This window comes from Solea solea, chromosome 15 (genome assembly GCF_958295425.1).
Source record: "Solea solea chromosome 15, fSolSol10.1, whole genome shotgun sequence".
Taxonomy (NCBI): Eukaryota; Metazoa; Chordata; class Actinopteri; order Pleuronectiformes; family Soleidae; genus Solea; species Solea solea.
Genome location: NC_081148.1, coordinates 2,529,162 through 2,546,962, shown reverse-complemented (window position 1 = coordinate 2,546,962; position 17,801 = coordinate 2,529,162). Strand labels below are relative to the sequence as shown.

Sequence of the window (17,801 nt, the reverse complement as noted above, 5' to 3'; positions counted from 1 at the left end):
AAAAACGTCTTTGCGTGAATGTTTGTAAACGTACAAACGTTAACGTTTGTACGTTAAAATCATCTTGTGAACATTTGTATGTTAAAATCATCTTTTCGTGAACGTTTGTACGTTAAAAAATCATCTTTTCATGAAAATTTGTACGTTAAAAATCATCTTTTTTTAACATTTTTACGTTAAAAATCGTCTTTTCATGAACGTTTGTACGTTAAAAACATGTTCACATGAACGTTTGTACATTTCAACCGCTCATTCATGTGTTCATGTTCTTTCATTCATTAGTTTCACTTTGGTTGCATGAATTATGCTAGTTTATCATGTGGTGATCAGGAATTTTTCACCTAATCAATCAAGATAATTGATCAAAGAGTTATTAACTTATTAACCTGAAGTTTCCCACTTAGTGTGTGAGTGTGTGTGTGTGTGTGTGTGTGTGTGTGTGTGTGTGTGTGTGTGTGTGTGTGCGTGTGCGTGCGAGTGCATGTTCTGTCATAAACACTGACCTTGTCAGGACCAGTAGCCCTGATCCTGATAATAATGAGGCAGAACCTCATTTTTGAGGAACTGGTTAAGTTTAGGACTAAGTCAGGATAGTTAATGGTTAACCCTAACCATAACCACTTATTAAATGTGTGGTTAAGGTTAGGGTTAGCCATTAACTGTGTGTGTTTGTGGTATTACTCATGTCGTGAGGACCTAAATCTGTTCACGGTCACATTATAAGGACTTGTCTTCCTTATGGGGACAAAAATCAAGTCCCCATAACTTAAATTGTGACATTTTAAGGTGAAAACATGTTGTATGGTTAGGTTAAGGTTAGTAATAGGCCAGTACTAGTTATGGTTAAGGTTCGAGTAAGTCTCCAGGAAATGAATATCAGTCAATGTAATGTCCTCTGAAGTCTTGGAAACCAGAGTGTGTGTGTGTGTGTGTGTGTGTGTTCTTGTATTTGTTGCCTCTTTAGGACATTTTTACTGTCATAAACACTGACCTTGTCAGGACCAGTAGTCCTCATGGAGACCAAAACCTGGTCCTAATGACTGGTTAACTTTAGGACTAAGATTTGAATTGAAAGTTTAGATTTAGTTATTAACCCAAAACTGTGTGTGTGTGCGCGCGCGCGTGCGTGTCTGTCCAGAGGGCGGCGCTGCAGCGTCTGCACTCTACCGTGCAGCTCTGAAACCTAACGCCCACACACACGCACGCACACCTCCTCCTCCTCCTCCAGAGGAAGTGGGAGCTGCCAAGGGGGCGGAGTCGGAAGCGCAACAGAGTCGGTCCGTCTTCTCTGCGGCTCCGCGGCTTCTCTCTTCTCCTCTCGGTTCTCGGTTTCTCGGGGAGCCGCTTCTTGTTCCTCCGGCGGCAGCAAAGCAGCGGGTCTTCGGGCTCACGCACGCACGGACTCGGCGGCAGTGCGGCGGGGACAGGCTCGGCTCGGCTCCTCCTCCCCCCGCTGCGTTGGAAAAACCCGGACGGAGGCCCGAAGTGTGCGCTGCGCCTCCGCAGGCCTCCGGCACGGACTCCCGCTTTTCTCCCGGAAAATGGACGGATTCACTGGCAGTTTAGGTGAGTGACGACCGCTGCTCGCGCCTCCACGTCACGCGGTCACCTGTGCGTCTGCAGTCGGACGGCGGGAGCCGCACGCGCCTGTGACGGCTTTACACGTGTCACTGGTGTATTTATTAGCAAAGACTGTGCCCGCCCCTCTGGTGCATGCAGGGCCACAAATGCAAGTGCTCCTCCTGAACCCACGTCTCCAGAGACCCGATTCTGTTCGAAAGCAGTAAAACCAGTAATCTCCCTGCGTAATAAGATTACCTGTCACCATGATCTCTTTAAACTACGGTACGGTACCTGCAGACCGCTGTGTAGTTAGATAATCTGTTGTCTAATCAGATTACACACAGACAACAATATTACTAGATTACCTGCTGACGACAGGTTAATCAGATTATCTGATAACAACAGTATAATCTCATTATCTCTCTCTGTAGGAAATCGCTAAACCTTATTACCTATATTCAGATTATGGTTTCTCCCTGCAGACAAAACTGTAATCGTTTTCAGTATACTCTGATTACCTGCAGATAACAGCATAATCATATTACATGTAATAATATTGTCAACAGGGTATTCAGATTACTTGCAGACATCATTTTACTTGTTATCAGATCCTGTCCCAATCTTAATCATATTACCTGCAGACTACAGCATATTCATATTATGTGGAGACAACAATTTTTTACAGATTACCTGCAGCCACCATGTTAATCAGATTACCCGTCATCAACTAAGCATGTCTTTCTTAAAACTACAGTGTAATCAGATTATATACAGATTTCAGTACAACCTCATTACCTCTGTCATGGTCTCTCAGCTAACTCCAATTACCTCAATTCAGATCACGGTGTCTCCCACTTTATCCACATACAGCACTGTAATTGATGTCAGTATAATCAGATTACTGCAGTCAACTGTGTAATCTTATTACCTGAAGATAACATATGTCCTGTAATCAGATTGTGTTCCCCTGCAGACAAAAGTGCTTGTCACCTTGCTTGTTATCTACAACAGTATAATCAGATTACCTATAATCCCAACATCGTCTTCCTCTTTTTCTGTTCCGTGGTGAACACATGAAGGTCACATGCTAACACTTTCCTCTTTGTAGCTGTAGCCAAATTCCTCACCTCAACTACCCACAATGCCACTTCCTTAAAGGGACAGGTTTAGCCTGGTACGCTCAGATATTTAATCAGATTAATGGTTTAGTTAGCGTTAGGCAGGAAGTATTGATCAGTTTAAACTTCCGATAATGAGTGCTTTCTTTGGACTTTCTATTATGTACGACTAAATTCTGCAGTCCTACTGAACACAGGTATTTGTCATCAAACACATAACTGACCTTTTAATTCAACAAAAAATACCTCCAGACTACAGCATAATCAGATTACCTCCTGACGACAATGTAATTAGATTATCTTCAGACAACAGTATAATCAGATCACTGTGTCCCCTTGCAGACGGCAGTATAATCAGATTACCCCCAGATTACATCATAATCAGATTACTCAGGGTAATCTGATGCAGATGTTGGTATATTCAGATTACTTGCAGACAACAGTATAACCAGATTCCCTCCAGATGACCCTCCAGTATAATCAGATTACCTTGTCCCCCTGCAGACGACAGTATAATCAGATTACCTTGTCCCCCTGCACACAACAGTATAATCATTTTACCTTGTCCCACTGCAGACAGTATAATCAGATTACCATGTCCACCTGCAGACTGTATAATCAGATTACCTTGTCCCACTGCAGACCGTATAATCAGATTACCTTGTCCCACTGCAGATCGTATAATCAGATTACCTTGTCCCACTGCAGACTGTATAATCAGATTACCATGTCCCCCTGCAGACGACAGTATAATCAGATTACCTTGTCCCCCTGCACACAACAGTATAATCATTTTACCTTGTCCCACTGCAGACAGTATAATCAGATTACCATGTCCACCTGCAGACTGTATAATCAGATTACCTTGTCCCACTGCAGACCGTATAATCAGATTACCTTGTCCCACTGCAGATCGTATAATCAGATTACCTTGTCCCACTGCAGACTGTATAATCAGATTACCATGTCCCACTGCAGACCGTATAATCAGATTACCTTGTCCCACTGCAGACCGTATAATCAGATTACCATGTCCCACTGCAGACCGTATAATCAGATTACCTTGTCCCACTGCAGACCGTATAATCAGATTACCATGTCCCACTGCAGACCGTATAATCAGATTACCTTGTCCCACTGCAGACCGTATAATCAGATTACCTTGTCCCACTGCAGACAGTATAATCAGATTACCTTGTCCCCCTGCAGACGACAGTATGTCCGGAGCGAGTGTCTCTGACGTCAACGATCGTCTCTCTGCTCTGGAGCTTCGTGTCCAGCAGCAGGAGGACGAGTTGACCGTCATGAAAGCGGCGCTCGCTGACGTCCTCCGCCGTCTCGCTGCCTCAGAAGACGCCGCCGCTGCCTCAGTGACCAAAAAACATGGAGGAAAAGGTAAAGTTAGTTTTTGTTGAATAAAAGGTGATTTTTTTTATTTTGGATTCTAAAGTTCTCCTGTGTCGCTCTCCGCTCCCTGCAGGTGGCGCTGCACTGCGTGAAGCCTACTCAATGTCCTGCATCACTAATGGAGGAACATCTGGACGCAAGCGGGACTCCACCTCTGTGACCAGGAAGGAGACGGTGTCGTCCGCCGCCAAGAGGTGAAAACTGTAGATGATTGTAAGAAGGTCAAAGGTCAATTCTGGTTGGTTTGTTATTTGCCTGCCAGTCATTTTACTTCACAGTTCCCCGACATCAACAAACAGACCATATCTAATTGGATTGTCCTGAGAACTTGTGGACAGTGATGTCATTGTAAGACGGTGAATAGTTTAGTAGAACCAGAACCGGGTCTTGAGTCTTTAGTGTGTCTCTCATAATCCTAATTTTGTCCACAGTGGAGGGGACAAGAAAAAAGATGCACGCTCTCAGATGGAGGAGATCCAGGAAGGGGAGGAGTCTCCTATACCAAAGGACCTGTCCCCATCTCCCTCCTCACCCCACCCACCCCTGACCCCTCACACCCCTCAGCCACACAGACCGACCCAGTCCGGTGACTCCAGTAAAGGCCACAACCCAATAAAAAGGTTCCATTCTGAATTATGAGCTGCATCTGACCTCACTTCCTGCTGATGCTGTTCTGACATCACTCTGTCAGTGGTTACTAACTCCGCCCCGTCCCCGGGACCCACAGTCCTCTTCTGCTCTATCCACACCTGGAACACCTGACAGGTACAGGTGCTACTGATTGGCTGAATTCGCCTGGTTCAGGTAACGTGGTGGAGTCATAGGGCAGAAGGAGCAGGACTGTGGCTTCTCCCAGAGATCATGGAGTCCCCTCACTCCAAAGATCTGTGAGTCTCCTGATTTCTGGATGTCCTGGAGTCTCCGAGCTCCTAGAGATCTCGGAGCCTCCGAGGTCCTGGACGTCCTGAATTCTCCCGATTCCTGGATGTCCTGGAGTCTCTGGGTCCTGGATGTCCTGGAGTCTCCCGATTCCTGGATGTCCTGGAGTCTCTGAGGTCCTGGATGTCCTAGAGATCTGGGAGTCTCTGAGGTCCTGGACATCCTGGAGTCTCTGACATCCTAGAGATCCAGGAGTCTCTTGATTCTTCTCTTTGCTTTGTGGCTTTAAAAACTACTTTTAACTACTAACCTGTACTGGTCCCGGTCTTACCTGAGGGCTCCTGAGGGTCCATCTCTTCTTCATCCTTCTCTTCCACTGTGCTAACTGGACTTTTCCTAAGTCTCCTGGAGATCCTTGAAACCCGAGTGATTCCTGTCAGATCCTTGATGATCCTGTTTTGTCTTTTTCAAACCGACTTTTGTCTTTTTCTCCTTCAAGTTTTAGCTTTATGCTAGGACCTCACTTACTTCCTGTGTGTTTACTTTGCTAATTCGTCTGTGCTAATCTGCTGAGTCATCAGTGTCTGCCGAGTAAATGTTTACCTGTTGGTTTACCATGTGGATCCATCTGCTGAGTCACTGTTTAAGACTGAAGAATAATTGTATGTGTGTGTGTGTGTGTGTGTGTGTGTGTGTGCGTGCCAGAGGAGCCAGTGTGAAGCGCTCCTCCTCCTCAGGTCTTGAACGTTCTCACAGCTCCTGGGAAACTTCAGAGGAAAACCGGAACAGACTGGTAAAGGCTGCGTCCACGTCCAAGCTGCTTGCCAAAGTGGTCAGGACAGCTGAGAGGTATCAGACGCTGACTTCTGAGGGACACTTGACAATAAAAGCTCAGTCAGGTGTTTTTATTCTGAAACTCTTCTGTTTCTTTGTTTGTTTGCAGACACAAAGACCCGGTGGTCAGTCAAGGTAATCACACGTTCATCTTCATCATGGCCGACCTTAGTCTTCACCACCATCATCATCTTCATCACCATGTGTAACCGACAATAGGAATCCAACAGAGCAGCCACCAATGACAACAACCACAACCAGATCATTTTAAAAAAGATTTCTCAGTTTCTATTTTGTGATGTTGATTTTTATGATTTGTTTGTTTTTGTTGTTGTTGACCGTGTCTTTGTCCCTGACCAGCAAAAATGTCCACGAGAGAGAAAAACAGTCAAGCTGGTGAGTCTCCATCTGTTAGCAGGCTAATAACAGGCTTAAAAAAATGGCAGTTGCTAACTGGCTAATAACAAGCTAACAGGCTAAAAGGAAGAAAAAAACAGCTGATAAACACTTTCTGCCATCACATCTTGTTTTCTCTCTCTTTTATATCAGCGTCGCTCGCCCCCCCTGCTCTCTCTCTTTCTTTTATAGTGTTCAGGTCATGTGACACCTGACCTGTGGCTCCGCCTCTGATGTCATTTACTGCCATGAGGTCAAACGGCTGTTTTTTCTACCTGTCTGATAAAACATTGTTAAAGGACCAATCAGTGATAGGAATAAAAGCCCCCCCCCCCCACCCCAGTGTTTAGAGATGATTGGCTACTGATGTCACATGACTGAAGGTCATTAAAGGTCAAATAAATTCCAGATTCTGACAAATTTGGGATTTTTTAAAGAAAAAAACCCACCTGCTTCACCTGCATGATGTCATCATTTACTCACCTGTCTCACATCTGTCTCTCACCTGTCTGTCTCTGTCTCTTACCTGTCCCACAGCTGTCTCTCACCTGTCCCACGTCCGTCTCTCTTTGTCTCGTCAGTGTTTGTGATTGGTGCCTTAACTCCGCCCCCTGGCTGTGACCCTGCTGTGATTGACAGATTATTGACTATATCCACATCCTGATCGCTCTCTTATTGTTTCTGTTCAGAGGGAAACCACATCAAGATGTTCATCCGAGGTCGACCGGTCACGATGTTCATCCCGTCAGACGTCGACAGCTACGACGATGTTCGCACCGAGCTTCCGTCAGAGCGGCTCAAATTGGAGTGGGTGTATCCTTCAGTCTGCAGACGGGGGGGCGCTCTGCTCAAACACACTGACCTGCGCTCACTTCCTGTTGAGCTAAATCAAAATTTTATCAGATTAATAAAGAAATGCACTTTTGTAGAATCAGAAGAGAATAATTACAATAATAAGCTTAATTTTGACTTTAATACAATTTTTTTGTTCTGTCTTATAAAATTAAAACGTTTATTAAAATAATAATCAATACATGGAACAGGTCAACAAAATACTGAAAAAATAAGAAAATCTGAAGTTGATGTGTTTCTGTGAACAGAAAGGTGTCATTTCCACAATTGACTGATGAATAAATGATAATTGTCCCATGCAGATCATTAATAACAAGCCAATCAGATTAGGCAGACTTCACCACATTCACGCAACAAGCCTCTGTTGATCATATTGGCAAGTGCGTAACAGACAGACAGAGCCACTAAAAACAGTACTTAGGTAATGATTAAAGAAAGTATGTGACGCTCAGTAAATGTTCAGATTAATGTGTCTCCAGCCGCTTCCTTGACGACCAGCAGATACGGTTATCGCGGCAGAGACTGTAGAGCAAACATTTACCTGCTGCCGACTGGAGAGATCGTTTACTTCATCGCTTCTGTCGTCGTTCTGTTCAACTACGAGGAGCGGACACAGAGACATTACCTCGGACACACGGACTGTGTCAAGTGGTGAGAGAACATTCATTCATTCATCGCAATCAGTTCATATTCATGTGAAAATGTTGCTCTGTTCCAGGGAACTAATAACAGAAAGTAGCAGAGCTTAGCTAGTAGAGCAAATAAAAGAGAAAGTAGCAGCCTTAATAACAGAAAGTAGCATAACTAATAACAGAAAGTAGCAGAACTAATAGGGCTAATAACAGAAAGTAGCAGAACTAATAGGGCTAATAACAGAAAGTAGCAGAACTAATAGGGCTAATAACAGAAAATAGCAGAGCTATTAGGGCTAATAACAGAGAATAGCAGAGCTAATAGAGCTAATGACAGAGAAAATAGCAGAGTTAATAGAGCTAATAACTTAAAATAGCAGCGCTAATAGGGCTAATAACAGAGAACATAGCAGAGTTATTAGGGCTAATAACAGAAAATAGCAGAGCTAATAGGGCTAATAACAGAAAATAGCAGAGCTATTAAGGCTAATAACAGAGAAAATAGCAGAGCTAATAACAAAGTAGCAGAGCTAATAACAGAGAAAGTAGCAGCCTTAATAACAGATAGTAGCAGAATTAATAGAGCTAATAAGAGAAAGTAGCAGCGCTAATAGGGCTAATAACAGAAAGTAGCAGAGCTAATAGGGCTAATAACAGAGAAAATAGCAACGCTATTAGGGCTAATAACAGAAAATAGCAACGCTATTAGGGCTAACAACATAAAATAGCAGAGCTAATAGGGCTAATAACAGAAAATAGGAGAGTTAATAGAGCTAATAACAGAGAAAATAGCAGAGCTAATAGGGTTAATAACAGAGAAAATAGCAGAGCTATTAGGGCTAATAACAGAGAAAATAGCAGAGCTATTAGGGCTAACAACATAAAATAGCAGAGCTAATAGGGCTAATAACAGAAAATAGCAGAGTTAATAGAGCTAATAACAGAGAAAATAGCAGAGCTAATAGGGTTAATAACAGAGAAAATAGCAGAGCTATTAGGGCTAATAACAGAAAATAGCAGAGCTAATAGGGCTAATAACAGAAAATAGCAGAGCTATTAGCGCTAATAACAGAGAAAATAGCAGAGCTAATAACAAAGTAGCAGAGCTAATAGAGCTAATAACAGAGAAAGTAGCAGCCTTAATAACAGATAGTAGCAGAATTAATAGAGCTAATAAGAGAAAGTAGCAGAGCTAATAGGGCTAATAACAGAAAGTAGCAGAGCTAATAGGGCTAATAACAGAGAAAATAGCAACGCTATTAGGGTTAATAACAGAAAATAGCAACGCTATTAGGGCTAACAACATAAAATAGCAGAGCTAATAGGGCTAATAACAGAAAATAGGAGTGTTAATAACAAAATAGCAGAGCTAATAGAGCTAATAACAGAAAGTAGCAGAGCTAATAGGGCTAATAACAGAAAGTAGCAGAGCTAATAGGGCTAATAACAGAGAAACTAGCAGAGCTAATAACAAAGTAGCAGAGCTAATAACAGAGAAAGTAGCAGCCCTAATAACAGATAGTAGCAGAGCTAATAGAGCTAATAACAGAGAAACTAGCAGAGCTAATAACAAAGTAGCAGAGCTAATAACAGAGAAAGTAGCAGCCCTAATAACAGAAAGTAGCAGAGCTCATAGAACAAATAACAGAGAAAGTAGTAGCGCTAATAACAGAGCTAATGGTAGCTAATATTGGAGAAAATATGTTGGATGTTTAGTATTTGCATTCTTTCAGTTCTTCTATTTAGTTTCCTGTTGTGGAAATGCACCGTTTAATGATTTATTTTGAAGTGCCACTCAGGGGAGTCCTCATCCTTCCAGTCTTTCTTTGACCTTTCATTTTGGGGGTTTTCCACGTAAAAATATGAAACCTTTTTTCACATTGTAATTATTTTTGTGAGGACAAAATCTCAGCGACATCATGTCTTTGATTGTCCCTCAGCTTGGCCGTCCATCCCGATAAAATCCGCATCGCAACAGGACAGATCGCGGGAGTGGACAAGGACGGACGAGTAAGGACGTTAATTTATTATCTTTCAAAAACATGTTTCCATTTTGAAGAAAAACTTTTTTACAACCATGGTAACCGCTGAGTGTGTGTGTGCGTTTGTGTGTGTGTGTGCGCAGCCGCTGCAGCCTCACGTCCGTATCTGGGACAGTGTCAGTCTGTCCACGCTGCAGGTCGTGGGTTTGGGGACGTTCGAGCGCGGCGTGGGCTCGTTAGCGTTCTCTAAAGCCGTGAGTATCGCTCACCCTTGCACTGTTGCATCATGGGAGTGTTGGCATGTTACTGACTGCTGTGATGTAACTGTCGCCCCCTGCAGGACTCGGGTCAGCACCTCAGTGTGATCGATGACTGTAACGATCACATGTTGACCGTCTGGGACTGGCATAAAAAGTCTAAAATCGCTGAAATCAAGGTGAGAACTTTACGTCAAAAATAACACTTTGTTCTTTCAAAATAAAAGAGCGCTCTAACAGGTTTGTGTCGCACACGCAGACAACTAACGAGGTGGTTCTGGATGTCGAGTTCCACCCGACCGACCCCCACACCATCGTCACCTGTGGAAAGTCCCATATCTTCTTCTGGACCTGGACCGGAACCTCACTGGCTCGAAAACAGGGAATCTTTGGAGTAAGAACATAATAACACAGCTCTGTAGTCCTGGTTTAAGTCTAGTCCTGGTCTAACAATGGTCCTGGGCTCAGGCTGGTTCTGATCTAAGATCTAACAGGCGTAACTCTGCAGTCCTGGTCTAAGTCTCATCCTTGTCTAAATGCCAAGTCTAGTCTGGTTTGGTTCTAGGCTAAGACTAGCTGTGCTTCAATTGATTTGGTTTAACTCTGGTCTAAGATGGTCTGGTCTGTTTTATACTGGTTTAGGCATTTTCTGGTCTACCTCGCCCAAGCCTAGTCCTGGTCTTATCTCTCGTCCTGGTTTAAATCTAACCATGGTCTAAATCTTGTTCTGGATTATCTCTCTAGCCCTGGTCTAATCTCTAGTCCTGTCTAATGGCACATTTCCACCGGCTCTACTCGCCTCGCCACAGCACGGTATAAGTAACGTTTCCACTAGCCTAGTACCTGGTACCAGGTACTATCTTTACTACCTGCTCAGGCGAGGTTCCAAGCGTGCTTAAAAGCAGGTACTATGCGATGATTGGTCAGACTGCCGGCCGCTGAGTCCCGTCACAGGAAGAGACCTCCCACACACAAATCAAGCGGAACAGCGCCGAACTGTAGATCACTTAAAACTACTTAACAATCCTAACAACGTGTGTTAATCTCAAACAACTACAGAAGTGTGGTGTAAAGTCACTAGTCACTCGTGTGTGTGTGTTTGTGTCACTTATAAAACGAAGTCACACATAAAACAAGTCACCGCAGTTTCACTCAGCCGTGCAGTGATGACTCCGCCCACGTGAAGTAGGTACTTTCTTGTAGTGGAGATGCAACCTTTTCGTGCCGCGTCGTGCCGAGGCGAGTAGAGCCGGTGAAAATGCGCCATAAGTCTAGGCCTGGTCTAGCTCTGTAGTCCTGCTCTAATGCTGGTTCTGATCTAACCGACATAACTCTGCAGTCCTGGTCTAAGTCTCATTCTTGTCTAGGTCCAGTCCTTACCAAATCGGTTTAACTCTATATTTCTGCTCTAAAAATAGTCCTGTGCCAAGTCTAGCCTGGTTTGGTTCTAGGCTAAGTCTAGCTGTGCTTCAATTGACCTAGTTCTGGGCTAGGGTTAACCCTGGTCTAAGATGGTCTACTGCTGTAGTTCTGGTCTGTTTCATACTGGTTTAGAACCTTGTTCTGGTCTACTCTATGCTCCTGGTCTTCTCTAGTCCTGGTCTAACTCCCTCTTTCTTGTTTGTTTTTTCAGAAATATGAGAAGCCGAAGTTCATCCAGTGTCTGTCCTTCTTGAGCTCAGGAGACATCCTGACCGGAGACTCTGGAGGAATCCTACTGGTCTGGACCAGGAACTCTGCTGACACTCAGACTGGAAAGGGGCCCAGAGGTGAGGGGGGACCGGAACCAGAGATCAGTCAGGTCCATGTGATTCACAGAAACAAACTTTTTGAGTAGAAATATGACGTGTGTGTGTGTGTGTGTGTGTAGCGTTTCAGATCAGCCGGCAGGTCAAAGGTCATGAAGGCAGTGTTTACTGTATGTGTGAGATGAGGAGCGGCACTCTGCTGACCGGAGGAGGAAAAGACCGCAAGATCATCCTGTGGGACCACGAGCTGCGAGCGGAGCGAGACATTGAGGTTCTGCAGGACACACACACACGCACACACACACATTAACACACACACACGTATATAACATGAGTGTGTGTCCTCAGGTCCCAGATCAGTATGGAGCCATCAGGGCGGTGTCAGAGGGAAAGGGGGAGGAGTTTCTGGTTGGTACGTCTCGTAACTTCGTCCTGAGAGGAACGTTCAACGACGGCTTCCTGGTGGAAGTCCAGGTGAGGTCACATGACAGCTGTGCTGGAACACACAGGTGTGACTCATCTGTGTGTTCTGTAGGATGATAACATGATGTCACGGTGCGTTCAGGGTCTATCTAACCTAACAGGATGTCACAGTGCGTTCAGGGTCTATCTAACCTAACAGGATGTCGCGGTGCGTTCAGGGTCTATCTAACCTAACAGGATGTCACAGTGCGTTCAGGGTCTATCTAACCTAACAGGATGTCGCGGTGCGTTCAGGGTCTATCTAACCTAACAGGATGTCGCGGTGCGTTCAGGGTCTATCTAACCTAACAGGATGCCATAGTGCGTTCAGGGTTTATCTAACCTAACAGGATGTCGCGCTGCGTTCAGGGTCTATCTAACCTAACAGGATGCCATAGTGCATTCAGGGTCTATCTAACCTTACAGGATGTCACGGTGCGTTCAGGGTCTATCTAACCTAACAGGATGTCACAGTGCGTTCAGGGTCTATCTATCCTAACAGGATGTCGCGGTGCGTTCAGGGTCTATCTAACCTAACAGGATGTCACGGTGCGTTCAGGGTCTATCTAACCTAACAGGATTTCGCGGTGTGTTCAGGGTCTGTCTAACCTTAACAAGATGTCGTGGTGCGTTCAGGGTCTGTCTAACCCTAACAGGATGTCGCGGTGCGTTCAGGGTCTGTCTAACCCTAACAGGATGTCGCGGTGTGTTCAGGGTCTGTCTAACCCTAACAAGATGTCGTGGTGCGTTCAGGGTCTGTCTAACCCTAACAGGATGTCGCGGTGCGTTCAGGGTCTGTCTAACCCTAACATGATGTCGCAGTGCGTTCAGGGTCCGTGTAACATGATGTGATGATGTGTTCAGGGACACACAGATGAACTGTGGGGTTTGGCGTCTCATCCGTCCAGAGCGATGTTTCTCACCTGTGCTCAGGATCGACACGTGTGTCTCTGGAACTCCAGCGACCACAGTCTGCAGTGGAGCCGCACTCTGGAGGTGTGTGTGTGTGTGTGTGTGTGTGTCTCTGTCTCTGTGTGTGAGAGAGGCAGGACAAATGTTTGACATCTAATTGTCTCGCAGGAACATGGACACTGTGCAGACTTCCATCCCAGTGGAGCAGTGGTTGCCATAGGAACACACTCTGGAAAGTGAGTTCAGGTCATTTATAGACGGAGACGAGTTGTGGTGTCTAGTTCTGACCGTGTGTGTGTGTGTGTGTCAGGTGGTACGTCCTGGACGCAGAGACCACAGACCTGGTTGGGATTCACACTGACGGAAACGAGCAGCTGTCAGTGATGCGTTTCTCTGTGGGTGAGTAACGTTTAAAGTGTTCCCCTGCAACATGTGACAGACATGAACTACATTTCCCATAATGCATCGGTGTGTTTGTGTGCAGATGGAAGTCTGTTGGCTGTTGGGTCACATGACAACTTCATTTACCTGTACACCGTGTCAGAGCGAGGACGCAAGTACAGTCGCTACGGGAAGTGCACGGTAAGATGATGTCATTGATGATGATGACGATGATGATGATGATGATGATGATGTCATTGGTGACATAGTGGATGACATTGTGTCGCTTTCACAGGGACATTCCAGTTACATCACACATCTGGACTGGTCACCTGACAACAACCTGATCATGTCCAACTCTGGAGACTATGAGATCCTCTACTGTGAGTAATCTGATTACTAATCTAACACCAGTAATCTGATTGCTAACCTGAGTTTCAGATTGAGATGTTTGTCTTGCTCTGTGGAGGTGGCCATTTTGTACATGTGTTACATGTGCTGGATTAGGAGGTTATTACGTAATCTGATTGTGTGTGTGTGTTTGTGTTTTTAGGGGACGTTCCAAACAGCTGTAAACTGATCAGAAATCGATCAGAGTGTAAAGACATCGACTGGGCGACGTACACGTGTGTGCTGGGATACCACGTGTTTGGTTAGTGATTTTGTGTGTGTGTGTGAGAGAGTGAGAGAGAGAGAGAGAGAGTGTGTGTGTGTGAGTATAACGCTATTACATTTTTTAACATCCTATATGTCAAAGATGTTTATAATACCTGAATGAAGGATAAAAACCCTATGTACAGTATTTTAGAGCATTTGGTATTTATTTGAATTTGAATTGAAGGGCACAACTGACACACACATGTAAACTTGGGTAAAGAGAAACAAAGGAAAGATTTGGCCTTTCATTGGTGCAAATCTTGTGAATATTGTTTATTTTTAATGAAAATAAACAATATTCAAACACTTTGCATTCAAGTACTACAAATGCTTCATTAAGTTAGAGTTGCTCGAGGTTGACATGGACAAACTCCTTCTCCCCGGGCATAGTGTGCACGTTACATATACATTCTTTCCTTTTCCTCGGTAAGGGAGACGTAGTGTCGATATTTCCACTTAAAAAACACTACGCTTCCCTGACTCGTCGCCATTGTCTTAGAGCGTGCAGTAAGACAGTGTGAGCAGGGCACCCGTCCACCCAACGGTGTCGTCATCAATCATCTCCAGCCCTGCTCTCTCGCAGCAGCTGGTGTGTGGCTGTCAGACAGCCACACACATTCGACCCAACTGTAACACAAGTAACGCGTCACTTTACATTCTCAGTAACGGTAGCGGCGCTGCAACGATAGGAAAAGTAATTCATTACATTACTACGTTACTGAAAAAATAACGCCGTTAGTAACGCTGTTATACTTAAACGCCGTTACTCCCAACGCTGGAGAGGGAGAGTGTGTGTGTGTGTGTGTGTGTAGAGAGAGAGAGTGAGTGTGAGTGTGAGAGAGAGAGAGTGTGTGTGTGTGTGTGAGAGAGAGAGAGAGAGTGTGTGTGAGAGTGTGAGTGTGTGGGTGTGTGAGAGAGTGTGTGTGTGTTCTTGTGCTTTATGAGGACATTTAGTCTGGTCATCGCTTTAAAGGGCTTTTAAACACGTGTGTGTGTGTGTGTGTTTAGGGGTGTGGCCTGAAGGGTCAGACGGCACCGACATCAACGCTCTGATCAGATCTCACAACAGGAAGGTGATCGCACTCGCTGACGACTTCTGTAAAGTTCATCTGTTTGCTTACCCGTGTTCTACTGCCAAGGTTAGAGACGCTCACACACACACACACACACACTCTCTCACTCTGTTTAAATCAATATTTGTGTGTGTGTGTGTTTATTTAAATGTTTAAATCTATTTGAACTTGATTTTTCCAGGCTCCCAGTTATAAATACAGCGCTCACAGCAGTCATGTGACCAATGTCAGCTTCCTGTATAACGACAGTCACCTGATCAGCACGGGGGGGAAGGACACCAGCATCATGCAGTGGCGTTTGGTCGAGAAGTCCTCGCTCTGTCTCAACGATGGCCATCTCTCTAACTCCGCCTCTCGCCGGGCGGACCCCATCTTTGCCACACCCCCTCCCGCTCCTCCTCCCACACAACAACCAGATCCTCCCCCGACCGCCAACGGGACCCAAGAAACCTCACCAGAAACTCCGCCCCCTGCGGAGCTAGCCCCACCTGCCTCAGAGTTAACCCCGCCCCACTCTGAGTGCACTCCGCCCCCGTCAGACAGCACAATCAGTTTGAAAGACAGCCTGGAGCCCAGCGACGATACGGCCACGCCCAGTGACGAGGGGCTGCCCCCCTTCACCCCCCCCTCATAGATGGAGCCTGTGTGTGTGAGTTCTGGTACAGCTGTCTTTGTGAAGACCAGTCTGAGCTGTACATGAGTAAAACCTTCAGTCCTCTCGTCAAACCCACAGTCTGCTTCAGGGTCAGTCCAGTTCATACATGAAGCCACAGACTCGGGTCCTAACCAGGTCCTGGTTTGGTCCACGACGACTCATAGACCAGGTCCACAGCGAGTCACAGATTAGACCTGATTCTTTACAGTTAATCTGACCTTCATTCAGAACCTCATAGAGAAAATGTCTGTTTTTAACGTTTCCTTCAGTGTCACTGTGAAGCGGTGATGGTTATCTGCGTAACCTCGGTTCCCTGAAAACAGGAAGTGGGCACAGTGAATTCAGCTGCTGCGATGAGACACTGTGACATCACTTCATGTGGTTATCTGTGGTCTCAGTGTAATGTTAGTGTTATGGGGCGGGGTGTCCTCACAAGTATACTGTGTGTGTGTGTGTGTGTGTGTGTCAGTCACACAGTTTATCTCATCAATCAGCTGTTCAAAACGTGTGATGTCACAGTTTGACAACCTGACAGACACCCATCATGCCTTCACAATAAAACCTCACGTCTTCTGTGTGCGTCTGGTGAGACAGGTGTCTCCTGGGTAACGCTGTTTTCACCAGCAGAGCAGGTGAACAGGAAGTGAGGTCAGAGGAAACTTAAATGTCTTTCTTTTAATTGTCTTTTTTCTCACGTGACAACGATAAATGGATTTAAATGTTTGATTCCTAACATTTGATCAGATCTTGTTGTAACGTGAACTTTAAATTCTCAAAAATGTTTAAAAACCTTTTCAAAAAAACAACAACAAAAACGCTGACTTTAATGAGTTTTTTATCTTTGTCTCCTTTTCTTACGTAAAAGGCTTTTAATGTGAAATATACAGGAAACCAAAAAATTTGGCGGTTTCTAAAATGATTCTCCACAACGCCCAGGATCCTTTTCTTTTTTTCTTCACCTGACGCAGGTGAGATTCAGTCACAGGAAGTGAAGGGAAGGATCGAGGTAACGTGAACAGGAAGTTAGTGGAAAACCTCCAGAGTAAAAGCTGTGACTGACATGTTTTTGTTTTTAAAAATCAACAGAAGTGAATCAGAGTGAGAACACTCTCTCTCTCTCTCTCTCTCTCTCTCTCTCTCTCTCTCTCCCCCCCCCCTTCCCTCTCTGACAGAATCTGTCTGTAGATTTCTGTTGACCACTGGGGGGCAGCAGCGCCTCAGCTACACTGTAAAAAAAAACATCAAAAACAATATTTGCATCTCAGCCAATCAGCTGACAGAGGGCGTGGCCGTGTGCCATGATTGGCTGTGTTTCAGTGACTCATCGATGACTGCTGATTGTTTTCGGACCATTTATTTTTCAAACCTCTGAATGTCAGGGTGGTGATGTCACTCCAGTGGGCGGGGCTTTGGGGGATCAGGTGGGTTTATTAATGAATTTTTTGCCTTTTTAATACTTGTCTGTGTATCTTCATCTTTTCTATGCTCGTGTCTCTGACGACCTCGTCAGGTCGGGGATTTACCTGGACGTTCAGGTGTGGGAGGGGGAGGGCGCGGTCATTGATGTATGGGGTTGTATTTGGGGGCGGGACTTTGGTTGTTCCTGGTTTTAACATGTTGAGTAACGACAATGTTCATGTGACTGTTTTGAGCCAATCATTTCTTCTCTCATGCATTCCTGTCAGCTGACAGACTGTACGGAAGACTTCAACAAAAAAATGCAAATAAATATTTTCAAAACTGACTTCTGTTCCTGCTCTTGTTGCCATGGAAAAGAAAGGGCCGGGGTTTATACCCTATGACCCACCTTAAACAATGTGGCAATAGTTTGGGTTATACCACCTTAACTAAGAGACTGATGTAAATGACTGGTTGGTAGTTAAGTAGTTGGGTCGTACCACATCAGAGAGAGAGATCAGTCACAGACCTCAACCTTCAGCATCACATTGCTGTCTCCATGGCAACAGGGTTCAGTTCAGTGACACAATGTACT

The 17,801-nt window shown here is 45.0% G+C and overlaps 1 protein-coding gene across 3 annotated transcripts; it reads left to right on the top strand.

Moving 5' to 3' along the window:
• The first annotated feature begins 1,261 nt into the window (after positions 1-1,261).
• LOC131473562 (echinoderm microtubule-associated protein-like 4) lies at positions 1,262-17,552 on the top strand. 3 transcript variants are annotated; one of them, XM_058650838.1, is made up of 24 exons: positions 1,262-1,566; positions 3,891-4,076; positions 4,162-4,282; positions 4,520-4,708; positions 5,673-5,816; positions 5,911-5,936; positions 6,162-6,197; positions 6,887-7,010; positions 7,551-7,700; positions 9,622-9,691; positions 9,807-9,917; positions 10,004-10,099; positions 10,180-10,314; positions 11,554-11,689; positions 11,791-11,939; positions 12,017-12,142; positions 12,995-13,126; positions 13,211-13,278; positions 13,353-13,441; positions 13,527-13,624; positions 13,719-13,806; positions 13,977-14,075; positions 15,089-15,219; positions 15,335-17,552. In XM_058650838.1, exons 1-24 carry the CDS (start codon positions 1,542-1,544, stop codon positions 15,785-15,787), a joined length of 2,982 nt encoding a protein of 993 aa, XP_058506821.1. In that variant the 5' UTR covers positions 1,262-1,541; the 3' UTR covers positions 15,788-17,552. The 3 variants fall into 3 exon arrangements, with proteins under 3 accessions (XP_058506821.1, XP_058506823.1, XP_058506822.1); XM_058650840.1 differs by lacking the exon at positions 4,520-4,708; XM_058650839.1 differs by lacking the exon at positions 6,162-6,197.
• The last annotated feature ends 249 nt before the right edge of the window (positions 17,553-17,801 follow it).

Excerpts from the sequence above, each read along its gene's own strand:
- LOC131473562 (XM_058650838.1), top strand. The coding sequence starts at position 1,542 with ATGGACGGATTCACTGGCAGTTTAG. Across the intron at positions 4,709-5,672 it reads GGCCACAACCCAATAAAAAG|AGGAGCCAGTGTGAAGCGCT; the intron begins GTTCCATTCTGA and ends TGTGCGTGCCAG. Across the intron at positions 13,279-13,352 it reads ATAGGAACACACTCTGGAAA|GTGGTACGTCCTGGACGCAG; the intron begins GTGAGTTCAGGT and ends TGTGTGTGTCAG.